Below are 24519 nucleotides of genomic sequence, written 5' to 3'. Positions count from 1 at the left end.
CATAAAATTCATTGATTCCTTATAAATGTCATGGTCATGGTGTTGCCTGTGATGCCTATTAGATCAGTATCCTGACCTTGACTGGTGATAGGTACCATGTGGTGACTGCATTCTGAGTGGAATATTTTCTTGGTTGCCATACAATTTAAGTCGTATGTCCACTGGCTGGTTTATCTTTCAAAACTATGTATATTCATATTATTGGATGAAGTCAAAATAAGATACAGTTGAGTTCGACTAAGTGCCATAGTGGCTGATGTCTTAGGATCACTCAAGAAGTGAACTAATGAGCATGCTGCTCTGAGAAGTCAGAGAGTGCTCCCTTTTTAATGAATTTTCTCTTTCAGGCTATTAGGATTGTGATTTTTGGTGTCCTTGAAGTTAGAAAGAAATAATTCACCTTTTATTACTCCTTTCACTAGCAAGATTAGACACAATGCAACTCCACTATACATTTAAATATTATTCTTACATTGTCCAGAAATGAGACTTCTGGGGCTTTGACAGGATGTAGTACATTAAGAATTCTATCCAAATAAGATGATTTTGAGAGTCATTGAATGACTTATAAGAAAAGCTGAACATGGAAAGAATACTCCAACTCTGGGTTTGGCATTCAGTTTCTGTCTCTTCCCTCTTGGTTTTCTCCTGACAACAGAGGGGCAAACCTTCCAGCAGCCCAAATCACTGTCACCAGCTTTACACGATGGCATTCAATGACAATATTTGCACGACCTAATGCTGATTGCATTAATTAGACCCCTAAGTTGCTTTGATTAAATCCCCTCATTGCTTTGATTAAATTTCCTCAATCAAAAATGTAAATGTGCACCTTTTCAATGCTCATTATTAATGCAAGAAAAAGCAAAACATTTAAGGAGATGAAAACAGAAGCTATGGATATCCCGGTTTTCATGTTTTTAACAGCTACTGAAGGTGTTTCATACATGGGCTGCATAGATGCTTCCTGGCCACTTCTTAAAGCATCCTCCGTCATATTTCCTATGGGAATATTTGGAAATCTTGGCTTAAGTGTAATAACAACAGCCTGTCCTGCTTATGAGAAAGATCAAATTGCATGGTCAGAGAGTGATGCACATTGAGCTTCTTTTGTTTTATTTCTTAGTTTTGGTGTAATGACAAACTTCATTTGGTTTAAGAGAGAATCTGCTGTTTTCTTCACTTATGACTTTGGTGTGAAACTAAAAAACCTATTTTTGGAAACTCTGTCATACTTAAATAAAAGAAAAAATCCTCAGGCTACCTATAGTAGGGACAGGCAAACATTTTTCTGTAAAAGGCCAGTCAATGCTTAAGAGTTTGAAGCCCAGACAGTCTCTATCACGACTCATACAGCCCTTTTGGCATAAGCGCAGTCATAAATAACAGTAAGTGAATGGGTGCGGCTCCAATAACACTTTACTTATTTTAAGCCCATGGCCCTAGGTTGCCATCCCCAGACCAAATGCTCAGCATTGAAATGCATGTTAGTCAGATGTTCATAAGAACATGCAAATCATTGCGCTCTGAAGGGGTCTTATCTTACCCCATCTCTGAGGCCTGCCGGGAATCCACCTGACGTGTCCAGAGTATCAGCACAGCCCTAAGCTTCCTTCACCAACTGCTACCACGCGCGGACTAACCCACACTTTCACAAAATTTGATTTAGAAAAATTGGCTGAAAAAGTTAAACAGAACCAGATTTTCCCCTCAAGTTTCTTTCACTGGAGTCAGAACATCAGACCCTTGGCTTTTCTGCACAGCCATGTGTGTGATCTTTGAGGACATCAATTTGTGCTATTTTGAGAGGGACATAGTTTTGCTTTCTCTGGATGAATTTTTCCAAGAATCCCTCAGAACTTTTGTTTCTAACTATGCTGATTTTCCTCTCATCCCTCATGGCCTATTCTCACCCCACAACTCCAACAGCAGTATTGAAGGATTTAGTTTCAGGAGGTCATTTGTTTGTTCTAAATAAGAGGCAATGATTATCTGTTTCAAGAAAAGTCAACATGACTTTTTCTCTTGGCGCCTTCCATTCTGCCCCTTTTATGGCTGCTGAAATCCCACTCAATTACTGTTGATTCTGCCCACCCACAATGAATAGGCTCATCCGCAGACTCAATAGCCCTCTTCACTCCCTCTGTACGTTAATGTTGAAAACATGGGCTTAAAGGACAACATATTTGTGTTTTTATTGAAGATCAGGAATATCTCTAAGGAGTGTTATGATGATATACAGTATTTCAAAATACATGTTTTTATTCATTAAGAGACCTGGGAATCTGACGATGGTCACTGCTAGTTGTTCCTATATTAAGAATACTCAGCGGAACAAGTATTTCTTCATTCCAAAAGACTGAGAAGACTAGTAAGGTTGTATTTTATTTTCAGAATGTCAGCTTACCATTTCCTTTTCTTTCATTCCCTCATTAGCTTCTGATGGCAAGTGAATTTGCACAATGGGGAGCATATTTGCAACCCCCCTTTCTTGATATAAAGGCATTATTTGGGAATATTAGTGATGTCAGCAAAGGTCAAGGGTATCTGCATGCCGTGCACATGCAGTGCTCCCAAGGCTGGGCCATCAGAAAATGGAGAAGTGGTAGTCTCCTCAGAGATGCCAAACAACTACCTGGAAGGATGTAGGTAGAGTGTGTGATCTGGACCTGTGGGTGCTAGAATTCTATCAATGCCATAGATCCTGACCCCTCCTGACTTTACAGTTTGGGGGAGAGGAGCAAGAGCTGAAAGTACATAAAATGTGTTCATTCAGCATCTCCAGAATATGTTTCCAGCTCCCCACAACTTCCCCAAAAGGCAAATTCCACATGCTTTGCTGGCTACAGCCACTGGGTGGAAAATTGTTTTATCTCCAACCTGAAATCATGTTCCTGAGCAACAAGCTGGAGGGAGCGCCCCTTAGGAGGCCCCAGCTGCCCGAAACTGCTGCCACCCACTCTGGCTCTGTCATTCTTGCTGCATAAGCAACTCCCAGGGAGATGCTGACTTACCAGGAAAAGCAAATAGCTACATTTCTGTTTTCTGACCTCTGAAGAAAGAACCACAAGCCTGGCATCTATTTAAACTGAGATATAAGGTGACCTTAGCCTCTAAATTAACAATGTAAAATGTTAAAGCCTGATTCATCATAAAGCAGCGGCCCACCATGATTTCAAATTCAAGACTAACCTCCCAACTTAAAGCTGCCACACACACTCCAGATAATGAAAACTTTAAGCAGTGTAGCCAGAGGTTAAAACCAAAGTGCCACAGAGACACTGTCGGGAACCAAACAATCCCATCCTTGTCTTTGATACTTTCTAACACAATGGGATTGAAAATGTATATGCAAAAAACAAAGAGAGAGTAAACTATGGGGACTACACCTGAGGTGATGGGGGGAAGCAAATATTGTTTAAAATTGAACAATGATGTAAAAAATTAATTAAAAAATCCACATACACACACACACAAACCAAACAAAGAAAGAGTAATAGTAAGGTTTAGTAGGAGTGTGTATGAGACAAGTGGTGTCATATAAGGTATGTGTATATATATACATATATATATATACATTTATTTTATATATATACATATATATATATATATACACACACACACACACACACACATGTATATTTATGAAATGCTTCCATTATCTAATCCAGCACCCAGATAGTCAATCACAGGACAAAAAATTTTAGTACAAGGAAATAATGCCATTTATCTGAAGTAGAATCTGTCTCTGGAGAGGGAAGGCAGTGTGAAAGAAAATTCAGCTTGCATTTAAGCATGTCTCTCAATATTTATTTCCCCTTTAATATTTCATTTAACTTAGAAGCAAAAATAAAGACAAAGAAAGACTACAGAACAATATAACTATCTCCTGTGGTTTGGAATATCGTGAGAGAACAAACCCATCTGTAAATAAACAAAGATGATGCAGAGATGAATCATACAAGTCAAATTTTTATTCTACATTGAAAATGAGAGCCCACAGAAAGAATTATAGAGGCATAGCACCAGAAAATCTTTTCTTTGGTTATTTACTTCTTTAGACCTTTGGGTATCCTTTTCTATTCTTAAAGATTTTAGAATTGTGTATATCATCATAAATAAATGTAAAACAATTCTTATATATTATAAAGAACAAATATTTCCAAAGATCCAATAAGAATCTTATTTCATATACTCTCTGTCACTCTGGCATAAAATATAATTTCTCCTCTAAAACTCCACTTATCTTTGCTTACAAATAGGAGGATTGATTTATTTGAACTGTTAGACATTTAAGGGTTCTATTGTGATATGACAGATTCAGTGTTTTTTTAAGTTGCAATATGGGGAGAATCAGCTTCATTATTTTCTATAGATAAAATTCAAATTAGAAAAATAGGAGATATTGGAGAAGAATACTCATGGGAAAAACTTTTTTTAAAGATATACATTAACTGTGAAAATGTATACTGAGAATTTTTCAAAAGGTCAATGTTTTCACATTGTGTGTCACTAGCATTCTCTAGAGTCTCTCAAGATGCAACTTTAAATGATTTCAGGCTTAAGAGAGGATTGCAATGATGTTCTCTTGGTGATTTTGCTGCCCAATTACTTTCTTTTTGGATTCTCATGGCCCCTCCCACCCTACAACTACTTCCTAGGGGCCCCTCCTTGGCCACCCAACGGTATAAGACCTTTGACCCCTTCACTTCTGTTATTTCCAGCTGTCACTACTTCCTGTACTTAGAGTTTTTCTACCTCCAGATTTGGCTAAGGGATGGGATCCTCTTCTACTTCCTATTGAAACAAGCTTACAGACCCCACACAAAAAAATTTGTTCAAGATAATACATCCTTGTTCTAGGGAAATAAAAGGGGTGAATGTCAAACACTGGAGAAGCTGCATTTCCCATACTCAGGAAACTGTAAGACAATCTCACAGTGACTGCATCTAGAGTATATTTACATGTAAATTGGATTATTCTTTTAATTGATTTTCTATAGACCACATAGCCCCAATCTTTACTCACACAAAACTCCAAAGCTTCCAGTAGCTCCTGGTGCAAATAAAACACTAAACTTGTAATCTCTTTCTCATTACAAATCACAAGTCCCTTTGGAATTTCCAAAAATACATGAAAGTCAGCTGATAAAATTTTCCAAGTCAGAAAGTTCCTATGTTATACAACAGGAGAACCTTAGGTTTTTGTCTTTTAAAAGCCCAACTTTTCCAAATGAGCTGTGCTTTGATGACTGATTTTCAGCAGTTGGTAAATATTTATTGACTTTCTTTAGGTCTGTATTCTGCACTCCTTCTAAGAACTGCCCCCTCCAAAATACTCGAGCAGCCTGATCATCAGGATGGCTAGATTTGAAAGAGTCGTGGCAATGTGGATAGTTGCGTAAGCAGTAGAAGGAACTCCTTTCCATACACCATGATCTTTACAACCAGTCATTTTTTGCTTTAGATCTCAAGGGGATTAACCCTACGTAGTCTACATGGCCATTCTGAGATGGTCTCTCCTTTGCACGTGGCAGAGCGGCCAAGCACTCCAGGAGTGTTTGGGACGGAGTTCCCCAGATGTGGGACTTTTGGGGCTAAAACTTTGAAGTTCTTGGGCAAATCAAGACAAGTTGACACCATTAAAGGAAAAAATGGGCACTAATCTAGGTACCAAAGATGTGAAGATGGAGCAAATGAGGGAGGCAAAGGTAAGAGAAAGAGAAAGAAAGAATGAGCTTATACCACACTTAATGAGCACAAGTGGCAGGTGGGTAACTTTTAGCTCTGCATCCTCATCCTGGCTTGATAAGGCAATGCACTGAAGCCTCTATCAGGTTCCAGATTATCAAGCAACACGACCATTTCTGTGAGGAGGAACCCCAGGAAGTGGTCACTGCCCCAAAATGATTCATTAGCACAGAAGAAAATCCCTAAACCAAGTGGGAATGCCAAGTTGGTACCCCCCGAGGCTTCCACATGGTCCTCAGATTAGGAAAAAGATCTGTTTTGATGAAGGATCAGGCTGACTGCTGTATATACATCCACTCAGAGAAACAATAACATGTTTAAGAATTTCAAAAGTACGTAGCTGGGAGGGAACGATTTTTGTCAACATGAAGCGTTTTAATATTTATGTTGATGAATTTTGAAAATATAGCCCTATCATGCCAGAGCTTTATAATACGAGTTCTACTACCAAAATTACAGGGTGGGTTTCCTTCTGCCCAGAGCATCCAAGCAGAATAAGAATAGAGATCATGTCATTTCTGATTTGGAAAATGAACCAGTTCTATTTGACGATCTGCCATCACAGACTGACTTCTGTACTCACAGTTACCTTTTTCTAAAGCAAAGTCAGCTGGAGTTAGTATTATTTCCTCCCAGAATAAATGATTTAATCATAAAAAAAATTCAACCAAGTCAATCTGTTCCATCAGTGTTCTGGTTTGGTTGTTCTTCCTTCCTTCCTCCCTCTATTCCTACTTCTAACCGAACTCAGTGGTTTATTTTGAACAACATATACACAGCGTGGTTGACTCAGACACCAACACTGTACCAACTCAGGGAGCAGAAGGAAGGGGAATTGTAACCTTGTCGCCAAAATGGGCGATAACTAACTCTTACGTATGGCGTTTCTATAGGACTACCGGGTGAACATTTTTCTGAGACAACAGTGGAATGATTCACGGCTGGCGTATAGTGAGTACCCCGATGATTCCCTGGACCTGGACCCATCTATGCTGGACTCCATTTGGAAGCCAGACTTGTTCTTTGCTAATGAGAAGGGTGCCAACTTCCACGATGTCACCACTGACAACAAATTGCTTCGGATTTCAAAAAATGGCAAAGTGCTCTACAGTATCAGGTAAGCCTCCTTTGGCTACACCTGCTTACATCTTCATGTTCCTCCTGGCCTAGAGCTGTCTGAGACTGCAGGGCAGTGTGTATATAAATATTTGACCTTTGTGGTCCCTTGTTTGTCATTTGAGTCTGAAAATTGGTAAGAGTGTCAGAGAGTCCCCTGCTCTCAGAAGCGTGCTTCTCCACAAGAACAAATGTATTTGGTAAGATGGGGGTAGTGATGGTAAATGCCTACAAATGTGTTTTTGATTGTTTCAGTAAGGAAGTACAGGCCCTTTGGTTCAATTACCATTGAGCAGAATGTATAAATTCTCATTTCAAACAATTCTGCCACTCTGTAACATTAATTGCACATGCAGAAGACGCAATGACTCTGCACGGTCATTGGCAAGATGACTTTGGGCTGAGTGGAAACCTGATTTTAGTGTATGACTTTGTTTCAATAAAAACTTTATAAGAACAGGTAGTAGACTAGAATTGACCCTTTGGTCATAATTTGCTGCCCCTAGTTTAGAGGTCTAAAAATACTTTGATTCTAACTACATGTCAACTTGATCACTGAGCTTTTCTTGGGTTTGAGCTTGAGATACACCATTCCTGAGATCCATGTTTGCATTATTATTCAAATGTGACATCCTCCAGAAACTTTATCACCCCATGCTCACAGCAATCTCTCTTTTCTGTACTCCACAGTTTCTCTGTGAAACAGAAAGGCTCCTATTTCTTCCTACCTCATATTTTGTCCCTCTCTGTATAGTACCACAGCATAAGAAGATAGATTCTTGTAATCAGACAAATCTAGAATCAAATACCTGCTTTGCTGCTTATGAAGTGATGTATTTTATAACCCTCGGTTACCTAAACTGTGAAATGGGAAACACCGTATTTATCTCTGTGTATCCTTGTGAGAACGAATGATAGCATGCAGAGGTTAGCAAGTATTTTCTCTATAGGATCAGGTAATAGGTATTTGGGCTTTGCAGGCCAGTCTGTGTGAACTCTGGGCCAACTACTCAAGTCTGCCACTGTCATGCCAAAGTAGACATAGATAATACATAACTGTGTATGACTTTGTTTCAATAAAAACTTTACAAGAACAGGTAGTAGACTAGAATTGACCCTTTGGTCATAATTTTCTGCCCCTAGTTTAGAGGTCTAGAAATACTTGCCATCATACCTGGCACAGATTATGTGCTCAAACAGTGAAATGATGGCTGACTGTATTTTAAAGTTAACATTCTTTCTAAAATAGGCAGTTCTTTGAAACCAAGATATTTGGATTTGTGTCCTTTGTAACCTCCTCCCAAGGTCCAAGGCCAAGGTAATATGAGAGATATCTAACACTTTGAATAAACATTGACATCTCAAAGATCCTTTATAGACTTTCCTTTCTCTCCAGCCTTACTACCCAGCCCCGCCCCCACCAAAAAAAAAAAAAAAAGGGCAACTATTGTCCTTGCAAATAATTTTCACAAGTGTGCAGACTTGCCATTGTCAAAAACTTCATTTCACAACCCAGTATGCCATGTCAGTCTATAGGGTATCTTCCATTCTTAAAGCAAGCAATTTCACAGCCTCAGTATCTTGTGGAATGAAAGCGGCTACTCATTTGTAAAACACGGCGAAGTCACTCCTTACACAGTGAACCAGGAAACTTTCTCCACATTATTTTTAAGAAAACGTGCTTTTGTTTTTATAAAAGGTGTCAAAAACACAGAGTAGCCCACGCGGTGAGGCATTTGGTGTAGAACGCAGCGCCGGGCACAACCTAAGTTGATGTGACCTGATGAAATGGGACATATGTAGAGCGTGGTGCTGAGGAGAGTTATAAAAAGCAGCACAGAGCATCAGCTGCTCCAACTAACCCTCAGGCCTCTGGTGGCATTTGCTCTAGTAAATACCTGGTATTGCGCACTGCTGAAATAAAACCAGGGTGTTTTGTTTTTTTTTTTTCTTCTGTTCTATAAAGGCCCTCTCTATCCCAGAACCACGGGGGAAGAAAAAAAAAAAAAAAAAAAGACAACATTCCTCCGACCTAGATACAACAGCAATTCTCTCTCTGGCTCCCAAATGTAGCAACTACAGGCTTTGAAACACCCTAACAATCATCTTAGATGGGATAGGGCTTGTCCTGTGGCAGCTGAGTTTACACGTTTCCTTCGTTGCAGGTATTCTATGAAATCAGTGGAAAGCGCCCTAGTGAAGAAGTGGCTATGCTTTTTTAGGGAAACACAGATCTTGGCAGATTTGAACTGTAGGAATCTAATTATCTGCCTGGAAGTGTTTTCAATGAGCCAGCCACAGCGCTGGGCCTAGGGATCCAGAGCTGAGTACGAAGGGCTCCAGCCTAACAAGGCAGGCAGACACAAGATCAATTAAGGAATGGGAATAAATAGGAAACACAGAAAAGAAAGCGGCTCTCATTTTCCAAATGAATTGTGTGACTCAAATATTATTAAAATTTGTTGCTTGGCACCCACACTACTGCGTATTTGAGTCACTGACCCAATTTAACTAGAGGGTAAAGAGTAATTAGCGCTAATGTACGCTTAGCTGCAGGTCCAACTCAAGTTTAAGGCTAAGAGGGCTATAGTTGCTGGTGTCTTAAAGATGCTAGAAAGAACTTGCTGCAGTTCTACTAGGAGGGAACTTCCCTCTCCTCCCAGGTTTACCATGCAAACACCGCTGGGAGAGGGAAGCCACTGTGCTGAATTCACCGAAGCTGTAAAGAGCTGATAGGAAATTTTCTTGCTTAAAGCAGTTTTGATGTCTTTGAAGAATAGTGAGAATGAGAATGTTGGGCACCTGAGAGGACAAGATAGGATGAAGAGGGTTAAAAAATGGATGAAATAGAAATACCAAAGATAAACTCATGACTTACCGCCAGCCTGACATCGCTAAATACTCTGTTAAATATTTGGCCCACTGTAAGAAAATAATGTTCCGTGGTCATGTTTCATATTTGAATTTTCCTGACACATAAGGAAAATGCTGACAGCACGTCATTTGGGAATGAATTCCTGCTTTTTCAGCTTCATAGGAACTGAGGTAGAATGAACTTTGCATGAAACCAAAGCCAATGGCCATACCAAACACAAAGAGAACAACGTAATCCACTGACTTCATCACAAGCAAGATCACACTTTCAGGGTCTTACATATCTGTTTCCCAAAAGGCAGGGGGTCTTTAAAAATTGGTGAAGGTAAGCCAGAATTCCATGTGCCTTGCAGATTCAAACATTTGGGGTACTTCAGAAAAATTCAAACAAATCTTTCAAACAAGAGCCAAAGGTCTTAAATCGATGAAAGCCAATTTCTATCTAGCGATGAAGGACAGAGCCCATGTTAGTGGAAATGTATAATAACTATTTCTGCCTACCTCTCTTCTGGATTCTTCTTTATCACTCACTTCTCTAGAATGTTTGACCTTACTCTCTGATGTCTTTTTAAGTTTTCTGTTGAACCCACCAAGTATTGATCATCAAGTATTGATGATCATCAAGCACTGATTACCCCTGACCAAGGTATAAACAAGGACATCCTCTTTAATAAAATCCAAAATTCATGCTACTTAAAAAGACCTGAATCCATAGTAGCACAGGAGAGCCGTGTGTATTTATATCTAGCATTGTGCAAACAATATGTGTTGAGTTGCATATAGTGACTTGCAGTAGAAGTCGGGGCATCATGGGATATGGTGCAGAATATGAAAGGAAAAAGGGGAAGGGGAACAATTTTGGAGAGGAACAGCTTGTGCTATGTCCACAATGTCTTAGCTATTATTTGCTTCCTTTGTTTCCCATTGTGTCTCTGAATTTTTCTGCCAAAAGTCTGACTTCTATAAAAGCATAGGATTCTTTTGTGATTTGATTGTATTGCCTTGTAAAATACCTAATCTAAAATAAATCCCTTGTTTTAGCAATGAAGAAGTGACTTCTTTCAGAAGTTGGGTGAGCTAAAAAATGTAACCCATATACAGGAAAGGCAGGACAGGAATCAAAGCTCTTGATCTCTATGCCAGCACTAGGAGAGGTCTTGCCTCAAGTCCAAACACACAAACAAATAGACTTGCCAAGACCTATCTCTTTGGAACAAACCTTTTTGGACTCATTTTTCCAAGGGCTGTTGGGGGAAGAAGGTGCACTTTAAGATGAAAATATAAAGTATCTTCAAATTTAGCAAATGTCTGGAAAGACTGAACTCAAGGTGCAGCATTGACTTTCAAATAGGAAGATCCATTGGTAGCTTTAGATAGTCTTAGTAGCTTCTATAGCACATCTACTTTCTGAAAAATTTTACTATCCCAGGTTGAAGAGATCCATTAGTCATTAAGTCAACTCCTTGTCTTCAGGCAACCTGTTGAAAACCCCTACTCTTGAAGACCTTCAGAGAAGATGTCATTCTTTCTCCTTGAATTATATATAATAATGTTACTCTAACATTTGTGAAGAAATTCTATTTTGTTTATAGTTGCTTGTTGATTATGATTTTTACTTTATTATTATTAGTCTTTTTCCTGGTCCCTTATTTAGGTTTTCTAAATTGCTGCTATGAGTGTGACCATCCAGTATTCTGGCTTATTCTTTTTCTTTCTGGCTTATTCCGCTGGGGGGAGAGGGATTAGGGTCAAAATAAGGGGGGTGGGAGTTGTATGGGGACGATAACGAAGATGAAAATGCATACATTGGACAAAAATGAAAAATGATGTAAAAAATATATAAAAGAAAATAAAAGGAAAAAAAAAGAGCTCAAAGCAAGAAAGCATTTAAATAAGTGCAATAAAAAAAATTCTACCTTAAGTTAAGCACATTTGTTACAACTTAAATCAGTCACTTTTTCCTACACTTACTTAAGTGATAAACAAATGGCCACTGTTTCTGGAAGGATGGTGGAATTACCTCTGCTTTTGCTTTCACACATTTTTGTACCATCAAGGTCAGTGGATTTATGTTTGTTCTCAATACAATATCACTGATTCAATTTTACAGTGAACTTTACTTTGGTACCGAGACATTCTTTCTTCTCTCAGTTTTCAGCCTGCTGTATAGTTTGGGGTTCCTACTCTGAACCTTATGATGTCGAACGCTATCCTGGCTACTCCTGAGACTACAGTAGATGTAGGTTTTAGTACTAAATAGCCTTGGGCTTGAGTGTCTGGCCTCAGAACTAGCTTTGTGACCCAAGGAAATTTGTTATCTCTGTGAACTTCTATTTCTTTTGGCTTTGAAACAAAGAGATGATCTGGTTAAAAGCATTAGTAGAATATAATATATGTGATGTGGCTAGACAGCCAAAGGCGGCACTGACACTCTCCGGTCATATGCTCTAGGAAAATACCAAAGTATTTTCTTATAATTTAATGATGTGCTTTCTGTTCAGTCCCTGAGAGTAAAGTGACCAAGGTGAATATCTACAAACTCCAGACATTAAGGAAGGGGCTCACCCACCCCTTGAGTGTGACCATATAGATAAGGCTTGTTAACCTAAGAGCTGGGGAAAAACTCCAGGGAGGTCCTTGAATATCCCTAAAAGTGCATACATTAGTGTATATTAGGGTATTAGATCTTTTTTTTTTTGGTTTATCTGTTTGTTTGTTTGTTTGTTTGTTTAGAAAAAAGGTCCTTATCTTTCCTAAGGAAGCCACAATGGTCCAACTGTTTACAATTTCCCTTCTAGGTTTCTTGCAGGCCTCCAGAATGGGTATGCCTGAGGCAAAGTTAAGGAAATACTGTCTGCCTCTAGTGTCTTATGTGACTGATCAGATAACCCTGGGGGCCTCATGCTACCCTCCAACTTCTGGAAGTCATCTAAAGCATAAATGAGGGACTGTTCTTCCACAACAGCATCCCTTATCACCAAGGCATCCGCTGGCCTCATCATCACTCTTTATCTGACCCAAAACTATTCCTTTATGGCATTGAAGATGATTGCCTTTTAATCCCTTCTGATTCAATTCACAATTCCAGGTGTTGATGATTCAGTGTTTTCCCTTTTCAGTAGTACTTGAGTTGTAATAGAGAACTCTTGGGGATTGACATGCCTTCCCCTTCTGATGATAGATTACCACTGAGAGTAGGTGGAGTGTAGGTTTCTAGACAGACATCCAGCAGTGCTTCCCAAACAATCCTGTCTAATGACCAGCTATACCCACATACATAAAAGGCCTACTTTTTTCATCTAGCCTCCCGTCCTTGACTCAGCCTATGTCCTGATGCAAGAACTTCAAAAGATTCTAACTTTAGGTATAGAATGATTTTTATGGCATAAGAAAAATGAACATTCTCTATTTAGATGTCAGAGCCAAAAATAAAATGCACAGCGAACTAAGACCTGCCTAAATGTTACCAATGGTGATGCTTTATCTTACTCTCAGTTTTGATCAGACACGTAAGCCCACATTTTCTGTGAAAAGGCAGCTATGAAAATCTGTGATTTTTTTTCTCTTTGTGCATATTTGGACCATGTTTATCTGTATATCCTATAATCCAGGCAAAATTACATTCTCATTTTCCAACTCTGTGTCCAAATCCTCATTAGTTTTGCGACTTGACTTAATGCAGTAATTAATGACTGTAACATAAGCGCCCACATCAGAATTAAGCCTCGAGGCTTCAGAGAAGTGCTGGGAAATGCCATGGAAACCACAATGATTCCATTCTTCCTGGAGGCACACAAGGATGGGAGGGTGGGAGGTGCTGGCATGCACATACGCTGGTAGATTCAGCAGGAGCTGAGATAAGTGGTGGAGAGGGGGTATTTTTGGAGAGAGGTCCTCAAAATAAGGTGTGGCCAAGGGTACAAGTATTAAGGTCTAGAAAGCGTGTTCTGTACATGACAGACCCTCTTAAAGGGCTCGAAAGCTCCTTTGAACTCGGATTGGGTTCAGAAATACACATACACTCAAGGGTACAATATTGGTTCAAACACAACAGAGTAAGGATAGTACTTTTGTCTGAAGGAGAAGAAACAGACAATGAAATACATAGCAGCTGGCATGACAACTTGTCCTTGACTGTTTGCCTGATTGGACTAGCAATGACAACCCATAGGTTTTCCTCCTTTTGGAGGTAACTTTCCACTGCATTAATATTCATCAGAGTTTGTTCTCAAGGCGATTGTGCAAAGAACAGAATACCGAGAAGGTAGCTCAGGGCACCGGGAGTTCCATATTTCCTCCCCTCATTTGAGGATCCTTCAGGATCCTAGCATAGCCTCTCCAGCTCATCCTTTTGAGCCTCAGTTTCTTTATCTATTAAATGAGACTGAACTAGGAGAACAGAAGGAGTTGGAGACTCTTGCCAGCCCCACTGCACTGTGAGTCTTTAACTTAAAATGACTCCTCCTTCCAAAACCACAGAAGTCCTCCTGGACAAGTAGCTAAGAGTGGGTCCATCATGTCCCTTAGGACTTAGGAATCAGCAAGAGGGGATCTTGAATTTCAAGTTTCTTTCTCATACTACTCTTAAATCCTTGAACCTTTTTCTCCCAAAATAAATATCCAACTCCAGAGAAGAACCTGACTTTGGAGTGGAGCAAGAAACATTGGACTACCTGTAACTCAAGAGGCGGTATGAAACACTCAATGTATAATTCACACAAAAACAAATATTTAATACTGACCTTCCTATTGAGAAATTTCCTAATCTCAAATTCGATTATTTGTACCCTCTGATTCAATGAGCAGGAGGAGCCAGGGGATATTATTTTACAATGTGTTCATGAATTATGTGTTTATATTTTTTCACATAATTATACAAAGATGGTCGAGGGGAGAATTATTAACTGGATATGTAGGCCACAGGTAGATAGGAGCCAGCAGAGTTGAAAGGCTTGTCTGTTCTTACTCACTACCTGAATTTTCTTGTGGCAAGAAGCCAAAGGAAATTCAGAGGTCCTGGTGAGGATGCCCAGCTTATGGTGATGCAGGCTTCTGTCTGGCCCATGCTGGTGCTTTTGAAAGGTTCCCTGGATGGCATTAGTCCCAAAATAAATACACATAATATCACTGTGGCTCTTATGAGACACGTGAGTTACTTTTTTGTAATCTCCTAGCACATTAGCCAAAGGAAAGGTGCTTCATTTTAAAATGGGGAAAAAAATCATCCATCTACAAAGCTCAGCAATCTGCTCAAGAAGTCAAGCCTTGCTTGCTTATGGCATTTAAAATTACAAAGCAACATCTGTACTGAAGAGGATACAAAATATATCATTGGACAGTCACTGAAAGACAATTAAGGACATAGAAAATTAAGTTCCACACAGACACACACAGAGCAAGGCTATTCTGTACCTAATTGATCAGGCCTTTCAAAGGACAGTAAGATAAATATTTCATGTGATGTTTTATTGTAGTACGGATATTTTGTTAAATTTGTGCCACTCAATGAAGGACAGAAGCAGTAGTGAGCAAGGGGATTAAAGACAGAATGCTATGGGGACAGGGTAGATGTCAGGCCTGAGGTTCAGGTAGACTTGAATTTAAGAGCACAAGGGACTAAGGTGATGGTGCACAGGTGAATTCGTGGTGGGAATTTCACAGGAAATCATACATTGTACAAAAATGAAGGATGATGTAATAAATATATATTTAAAAAAATAAAAAATAAATAAATCTCATCTTACTAAGTGACTATGAGAAGTCATTTAACCTTTCTAATAGCTGCAGTTTTTCTCAGTCCAGAGTCATCCTAAATGCTCACTGAATGTTGTGATCAGCCTAGGTTGAGAGAGTTCTCCCCAACCCATACACATGGATGTTTCCTATTAAACTCGGGCTTCCCACGCCTTGGGAGGTATGTAGTTCATAGCAGCGGTGACAGTTGCATCATCTTAATGGCTTAGTTGATGCTGAACCTCCTCTTTAGCTGCTTGCGAAGAGTAAACTGAGGAATTGTTCTTTGTTTCAAAGTGTGGTCTACTCATTGATGGGCCAGCCTACCATCTGACTGAGACTCTCCCCAACCTCATGCCACCATTAAACAGCTGTGAACTTCAACACACAATGACCACCATGGTCACTTTGACATGTCCATCACATGGACAGTTCTCATTATTTTAATGTGTAGGCAAATAACATGTCGTCTTCATGAATGTTTGAGTACATAAATACTAGACTTGAAATGATTTTGAAATTGAAAACATACAATGTGGGCAATATTATTTGAATCTTCTGATAATTTGAGCTCTTCTTTCTCCCGGTATTTGATTTAGCCCTCTCCCTTTCAACACCTTCAAAACATTTTCGTTCAGGAAATATCAAAGCATTTGGAAAAGTTTTAGCTGCAGATTTATCAGTTACTCTCCAATTTGAATGCAATCCATATTTGGACTTAATTAACACGGGCCAGCCATATGTGAACACATTTTCTGAAGGGACCAGGCACAGATGGGAGCAGATATTGTATTTTTGTCCTTCCCAGCTAGTATTGCTCAATGCATATGGGTATTTTCTGTGATGCCTTTATAATGTTTGGTAAACATGGACCTTCCTAGTCAGCCACTGAGACTTTAGGCAGGGAAGAGGAGGGAAGAGCTCGTGAACCAGCACTATTGCCATTCATCTCCTCCAAACCCCAAGGTTGGCAGGGAAAATCAGGTCTTATTCAGAATTAAGTAAAAGGAGAGAGTCTAACTCTACAGTTAGGACCAACCTGGGGTTTAGGTTCACTTATACAGCAGTGACAAAACACTGTCTCTGGTGGCCTGGCTGCACTGTTCTGAGCCCTGCTTTCCATCGGCTGCCGTCGCTCCCTTTGAAACTCTCAGCATCATATCTGCTCTCGGGGCTATGGGTAGGGAACTGGGGATCTCTCAACTCATATATACGAGGGAGAAAATAACTAACAATACTTGAAACACTATTCTCTCCCTAGATTTGCATCTTAATAGTATGGGAGCCTTTAGCTAAAATCTATTAGTTGATTATCTGTAGTAGCTAGGGGTTGCAAGGTGTCTGAGTAAGGATGTGCATTGAGCTCTTTCTCAAACGCCTAACAATTTACACACTGTGAGCATTCAGTCTCCTCTGGTGGAAAGCCTTGCCAGGCACAGCCACATCTGTGTCTGCCGTGAACCGAGTGGACAGCTCAGGGCTGGTGTGAGCAGCCCCCTCTCGCTGATTCACTTGAGTTCAATGCAGTCATTTCAGAACTTTCAGAAAACAAGTTTAAAATGTTCAGTTCTTGCCTGCCTAGTCAAACATAAACTAGTTATTTTTGTTCTCTGTGGATCAAGATCCCTGGGTGAGTACCTTATGTTTCCATTCTGCAGCATCCAATGATTAGTGTAAGTCTACTTCCCTGCTGGACCTAAGGGTCCTCTAGGTCCAGCTCTGTAAGGACAGGTAACTGCTCTGCCCCATCAGAGAGGAATTATAAACCTTTACTTGCTTCAATTCAGTTGTGTCTAATTTACATAATCTTCAAGGGTTCTTTAAATGGAGATTTGGGGACAACTTTTAAAGGTAGAAGAATACAAAGCAAAGGAACAGAAAAAACTAAACCAAAACAACCCGAGAAATCCGACACAGAGTTGAGGCTACCAGAGGGAGGGGTAGGGGTAAGCAAAAGGGAGAGGGTTGCCAAATGGACTTTGGTGGAAGATTACCAGGGCTTCGATGGTGAGTGCGGTGTGGTGACATACATCTGAGAGCTGTGAGCCTCTGTCCCTAGATCACACACGGTGTTATAAACAACATTATCTCAATGAGAAACAATACAATTAAAATTAAATAAATACTAGAAGCATGAATGGGCAACTATTGGGATATATTCCATTAGGAGAATGTACATGTATAATGTTAACATGTTGTTAGCCTGTAGCAAATGTAAACAACATATTGAGATTAATCTATGGTATCCTTCAAGAGAGAAACTGCCTTATGTAAGTGCATGGTGTCCAGTGCTACCCCCAAATTGCTGAATGGATATGTCAGTGACAAGCCAGGGGAAGCCTGCTACGTCCTGGAGCTGGGCCCTCCTCCCTGTCCAGCAACAGGAACTTTCCTAAATTTTTAGTTGTGGTTCACCCAATGCATGTTGCAGCCACCGCCCCCAGCTTCCTTGAACTTTCTCAGTGACTGATTTTCCAGTTAGATACCAGAGACAGCGCCCCACACAAAGCCTCCACACCTCAGGGGTGTTAGCAGGCAGGCTCCTTTGCTTTCTTCTCAGGTGGAGCTGAAACTGCCCCTAGCCCGCTCAGCAGCTATCCGGGTGTAGCCATATCCACCATGCTCTTGACTGCCAGGGGACGAAACTTGGTTTCCCTGCCCTGACCCGCCAGCATTCCCTGTGAGACCAGCATTCCCTTCTGACCAAGGTTCTCCCTGAAGCCCTTACACAACCCCTGGTCCACTCACTCAGGAGCCTGCTTGGGCCTAATTGTCCTGCCCTGCTTCGAGGGGAAATGATTATTTTCTAGAGAGTGCTAGAGCTTTCAAGAAGCTGCAGCCCCTTTCTCAGTCCTCTTTTCTCTTTCAAGATTTTCTTCTAGTCTATCATGTTGCCAGGAGTCAGAGCACTTGGGACACACTGAGGTGGTGTGCTTGAAATGCACCGATTTAGTATTGCTTCAAGCACCAATATTAAAATTGCCTGGCTGTACAGTCCAGGGCCTGGGCATCTGCATTCCCATGATGCACCATCCACAACACTTATGCCCACTGGAGTTTTAAAACCCTGTGTGTGAAGAAAGTCTTGCTCAGACAACCAGCTTGGCAGCGTCTTTTCATCCAGTGACTCCCTAACTCTTGCCTCCCTCTTCCCATGTGTGGGTTGTATTCATGGTGCACTTTTAACTTGACTTCTAACTTGCCCCCAGGCTAATTTCACTTAAGGTCTAGGTGGGTTAAGATGACACTCCTGTTTGATACTTGATGTATCCTGTCAAATTTCTCTGACATTAGAATGTCACATGGTTCAGAAATTTCCAGGTACAATCGGGAGGAAAGATTAGACAGACCTGCTTGCACAGTAAGGCTGTCCTCATGTTCTCGGGGCATGAGTGGATTGTGCGCTAAGATGTCACATGTCAGAGCCCTATGGGGGTAATGACTCTCCCACCTGTATGCTCGGATTGCCAGAGAGTTTCTATTTTAAGAAGCATTCTTACTTGCATTGAAGGCTTTTATCATATTCAAGAGTGAAACCACCTAGAAGAGGAAATCCTTGAAGCTGGTCACCTTCCCTTAAGTTTAGAGTCACAGAAACTTTGGGCAGGATGAGGCTGTGGGTGGGGAACAAGTCCAGAGATACAGCCAAGCTAAAGAGCTTTATGGATAAGCCAAGTCTACCACCTGGGTCCCTGGAGCCCTGATGCATGGCGCTTCTACTCTGCCAGGCTGCCAGGGGGTGGCAGAAGGGGTTCCCAAGGACAGGGCCTGAGAAGTCTGGATGAGAAACATGAAAGGCAGGTCCTGAGCAGGCACTAGGTAGCGAAGGCATCCGTGAGCCACGGCTGGCTTCACAAACAAGAGCGGATGATAAATGAGTACAGACTCCTCTTCTAAGGAGGACAGGTGGGCGCATGGAAAATAATAAATGGATTTCAATGTCAAACTTGAGTCCAAATCTAACTTTGGTCGCTTACTGGCTCTGCGACTTTGGGAAAATGGCTCAACCTCCCCAAACCTCAATTTGCTCAAGTCAAAAGCAGCGCTAACACTGTCTGCCTGGTGGCGATGCTGCCCAGTGATTGCCAAAACACGGGAGTGCTTGACCTATAGCAGGTGTCCAGAGGATTATGTTTATTAATACTAGCACCATCACATGACTTTAATTTTCATTTTCCCTTTTTAAGTATGTTAATCCACAAAGAGCAGCAAGGCTCTACCTGCTCTGATCTGTGTGCTGCCAAGAGCTTGTAGCGTGCTGCTTAGAGTATGCTGATGTGGTTCCTAGCAGAAATAGCACCGACAGACACGAGACGCTCTTGCCCTTCCTGAAAACTGGAGTTGTGCCGCCATGTCCTTCCTCTCCAAACAAGACAGATGACTTTAACCATCAGAGGCAACCCGCCCAAAATAGCTGGCTGGCACCTCTGCTTTCGGCAGGCATAGTGATCACTCGTCCAAGCTGCATTTCTATCTGACAATTCTTTTTTCTACAAATGGCTATTTGCCCCTCAAATATCTCTCACTGGAAATGGACTCCCAATTCTGAGTGTCTTACAAACCAGTAGTTGCTTTATGAGTCAAGGAGCCATCTGTCCACCAAAATGTTTTCAAGTCAAGATTCATCTGCGTCCTTCCAGCCATGTGGGAAGAGTCACGGCCCTGGACATAGTTGGCTGACCAAGGCTTGAGGATGGGTGGACAAGTGCTTTCCTTCAACTAGATTGACCTTGTTTGTAGCAGGAATCCGCTAACAACTTACAGAAGGAGCGAGGCCAGCTTCACTGGCTTCCCTCGCACTCTTGTAATGCGACGGCAGCTGGTGAGCGCTGATAACTGACTCCTTTCTTCTAACTGATAACGTCTCCTTTCTTCATCCTTTCCCATTTCCATAGAACAGAAGCCCATGATTCTCCCACAGAGCTTTAGGACACTGAGTCATTCATGCATTTAACAAATATTTAGTGAATACCTACTCTTTGCCTGGCCCAGTTTAAATGGGAAAGAGAGACTACGAGGCTTTGGGATCTCACGTTATTATAAGGGAGCATGATAAGAAGAAACAAAACAGATAAATATCTAACATTTGAATAAAAAGCCTGCAAAGGTAATGGAAATAGTGTGCAATATCTGTAGCTAGCTGTCGTTTAAACTTCAAGTGACGTACAAACCCAAGAGCTGGTTTTGAGCAAGGTGAACGGAACAGAAGAGCAGGAGGGGAGCAGGGGAGAGCCGTGGGCAGGGAGCCCACCTGCCTGTGCTGTTTCACTCTTTCGCCTGCAAAATCAAGATGTTTGCGTAGCCTGTCACCCTCAGTAGGGAGGGGGACCTCTGCAAGGGGACTCGATTCCTTCCTTGTGCAAACAAGAGCAGGGACCCCTAAATGCATCTGCGGGCCACAGCAATAGTGGGGGTGAGGGTGTGTGTGTGTGTGTGCGAGAACACTTCCGGAAATGTGCTGTCTGAGGAAGACCAAATGGCAGAAGGGTGGCCTCAGCACCCTGTCTTCAGGTGCCATGGCCTGAATATTTCAGATGGTGGGGAAGACGTATGCAAATCTGACCTGTCGTAGGCAATGTCTACCAGTGAAAAGTCTGAGTCACAATTAAAATACTTAATTCTGTGAGACCCAGCAAAAATAGATGGAGAGTCAGAACAAAAGAGATAAAAGCTGTTCACCATTTAGCATCTTCTTGTCAGTCCTGCCTGGTGCCATTTCTGCATCTTTGAACAAAATTGTGCCAAGCTTATTTATTTCCCAAAGCTCCTATTTTTAAATATAAAAATAAAAGCAAGGGTGGCTATCTTTGAAGGTTCTGGATGGGAAGAAAGCACAAGGGAATGTTCTGGGGTGATGAGTTTGATCAACAGACAGAGGTATAAAAAGTCATCATGCTGCAACCTAAGATTTGTGTATCTTACTGTGTTTAATATACACTTCAACGAAAAGGGAAAAAAATAAGTAAAGGGTAAACCTGGGTCTTAGGCCTGAGATGTGTAGGTAAACTAGACATCATCAATTATGGACTCCACGGCCCATGCCAGGCCTGATTAAATCTTTATGATGGCTCCCCTTTGCTCAGCTGATATGATTTAGCAAACTGCAGGGCAGTTCACTTTCCTCCTTGCAACTGGCACCCATTGGGCTGCAATACCAAACCTATCTGCAAAGGAAATTAGAGGAACAAATAAGAAAGAAGGAAATACCCACTGTGTTCTCAGCTGAGACAAAATTCAGGGATAGTTTCTTGGTTGGTGACAATTTTTCTCAGCGGGTTTTCCATGCTGTTAAAAGTATTGACCCCAAGAATTTGGTGTCCCTATAGGATTGCTGGATCCTACAAAGGCAGAAGAAACCCTGTGTGAAGTCTCTTCTGCCAAAATAAGTGTGACAAGTTCACTTCACACAAGCATCCTATTCAGCAAGCCTACTACTAAGAATATTAAAATGGTTTCCAGTAGCAACAAAATACAGTTGAAATGCATCATACAACTTTGTTAAGTTGTATTAATTTCCACTATTATCAAGAAGATGTGGTACATATACACCATGGAATATTACTCAGCAATCAAAAAAGATAAACTCATGCAATTTGCAGCAACATGGATGGAGCTGGAAGGGATCATGCTCAGTGAAATAAGCCAGAAAGAAAAAGAAAAATACCAGATGGTCTCACTCATAGCAGGAATTTAGAAAAAATAATAAAGGACCAGGAAAAAGACTAATTATAATAAAGTAAAAATCAAAATCAACGAACAACTATAAACCAGAGACACACTATGGGGGGTGGGGGAGGAAGGAGTAGGATGAAAACAAGGGGGGTGGAAATTGTACGGGGACTATAACCAAGACGAAAGTGCATACATTGTGGAAAAATGAAAAATGATGTAAAAAATATATAAAATTAAAAAAATAATAAAAAATTTCCACTATTATTTTTTTAATTTTCAAAAGTGAACTTTTCAAAATCATAACGAAATTTCCACTTTCTGGTTTTGATTCACTTAAATCATGCACATGTACTCTGCTTAGTTTTGCATGATGAACATATTTTTGTATGATGAAAATGCTTCCTTTTAAAATGAATAGATTCTCATTGTGTTAATAACAATTTAAACCCATAGATCCTTCTGAGGTTTCTATTCCCCCTTAATATTGTTTCGGATTAAAAAGAAACATAATTAATGACTAGAGATTTTCACTTAGGTTCTTCTACTTTGCCCCTTAAAGAGTTCATGGCATTAATTTTATCAATATTGTGTTTTCCAAAAAATAGCCTTCATGCTGGGGGAAAACATCTAAATATCTATAATTATATCTGTATCTCCAAATGAACTTGACAAAAATTGTCTTTCTTGTCTAAAATGTTATTTTTCAGTCAGGTTTTTAGAACTCAAAACTATTTTTCCCATTAGAAACATGGCATTTGTGTTCTCAGATTAAGCCCACAGAACCTAGACAATTTATTCAGCAATGAAGGTGAAATATTGTGCATTTATATCAAAAATTTAAAAATAATATGATATTACAATAACGGCAAAAGTCTACAGAACAAAATATAATTTTACAATACCTTTCAGCTATGTTTGAACAAAGGTAGGTTTAATTACATGACAGACATCTTCCAATAACCTATGCTTGTCAATACAGATGATGCAGAATAAAGAGCAAAAACAAAATATTAATCATCCTACCAGCCAGAAATGTCTCCTTTTAATATACTGATTCGTTTATTTCCAAGACTGAAAACACACTTTTACGTAATTGAGATTACAGGGACCTGCTTTATATCTTGCTTTTGCCAATCATTATATTTTAATGATTTTAAAGACTGTTGGCATGGATTCTTTGCCTAATCTCACTTCAAATCCCAAGCCCTTTCTTTCTGTAAAGTAAGTGCGCCACTACTTTTTCCTTTTGCTTTGTCCAGAATGTAGAGAGAGAAGGTAGCTGTGAGGGGAGAGTGGGAACGGACATGGTGGCAAGTGTAAGCTTAGGTAACAGAGCAAGAGTTATAGGGGTCAAGAGGTCTGAGATAAAATGAGCAGAATTTACAAAAACATTAATTTGAAAGGATGTGTGCACTTCTGTGATCACTGGGGCCCTATTTACAATAGCCAAGTTATGGAAACAACCTAAGTACCCAAGGACAGTTCAGTGGATTAGGAAGTGATGATCTATACACACAATGGAGTACTACTCAGCTGTATAAAAAAAAAAAAGATGAAACCTTGCCATTTGCTACTACATGGGTAGAACTAAGACAAATAGATCAGAATGAAAAAGACAAATACCAGATCGTTTCGCTCATACATGGAATATAGAGAAACAGAACAAAGAAACAGACAAAACTAATTTCATTATTTGAATCAGTGTCACTTTGCTTAATGCTAAATGCATTTTTGATTTATTTCTCAAGAATCAGACCTTAGAGATTTAAAACTTGTTTTTAATTTCTTTTCTAAGGCTCACCTTGACCTTATCCTGTCCCATGGACTTGAAGAATTTTCCAATGGATGTCCAGACCTGTACAATGCAGCTAGAAAGTTGTAAGTCACCACTACTAAAAGGACTTCCTGCCTGTTTTAAACACTGACTTGGTTCTTTTAGCGTTTCATTAGGGGCAAAGACCCATAGGGTTCATTCTCTTCCAACATAACAACTCCAAGGTCCTAATGGAAGGATAAGCAAAAGTATGTGTGCATGTATTATACTCAATAGAGTATACTCAAATAGAGTATAATACAATCTTTCAAAATAAAATGTTAAATAACTCACCCTTCTTCAAAAAAACACGCATCGTTTAGTGAAGTTTTCGCTGAATGAGAATGTCTCCTGAGAAAATTACTAGTTATTCCTATAACGAATCACTCTCGAATCAGAAAATCATAGTTCTTTCCACCTAATGCTCATATAGACCATCACTGCAAGGAATTTGGGTGGGGAGGGATAGCCGACTTGAGGACAAGACGCAGGGGTCTTAGCCAGAGGAGGCGGCAGGGTAAAGGTCATGGGATGATTTGGTATAGGAGGCTCTCCCTTAG

The 24519-nt window shown here is 40.3% G+C and overlaps 1 protein-coding gene across 3 annotated transcripts in view; it reads left to right on the top strand.

Moving 5' to 3' along the window:
* GLRA2 (glycine receptor alpha 2) overlaps nt 1-24519 on the top strand; it is a 145048-nt gene that overhangs the window by 33835 nt on the left and 86694 nt on the right. For all 3 annotated transcript variants that reach the window (XM_037513128.1, XM_037513131.1, XM_037513129.1), the window contains exons 4-5: nt 6645-6868; nt 23942-24024. In XM_037513128.1, coding sequence (XP_037369025.1) covers nt 6645-6868; nt 23942-24024 — 307 coding nt within the window. The remainder of the gene's footprint in view (nt 1-6644; nt 6869-23941; nt 24025-24519) is intronic.

Source organism: Talpa occidentalis, unplaced genomic scaffold (genome assembly GCF_014898055.3).
Source record: "Talpa occidentalis isolate TD23 unplaced genomic scaffold, MPIMG_talOcc4v2.1 talOcc4.15, whole genome shotgun sequence".
Lineage (NCBI taxonomy): Eukaryota > Metazoa > Chordata > Mammalia > Eulipotyphla > Talpidae > Talpa > Talpa occidentalis.
The sequence above is the reverse complement of the archived record's forward strand: the minus strand, read 5'-3'. Positions and strand labels throughout refer to the sequence as shown.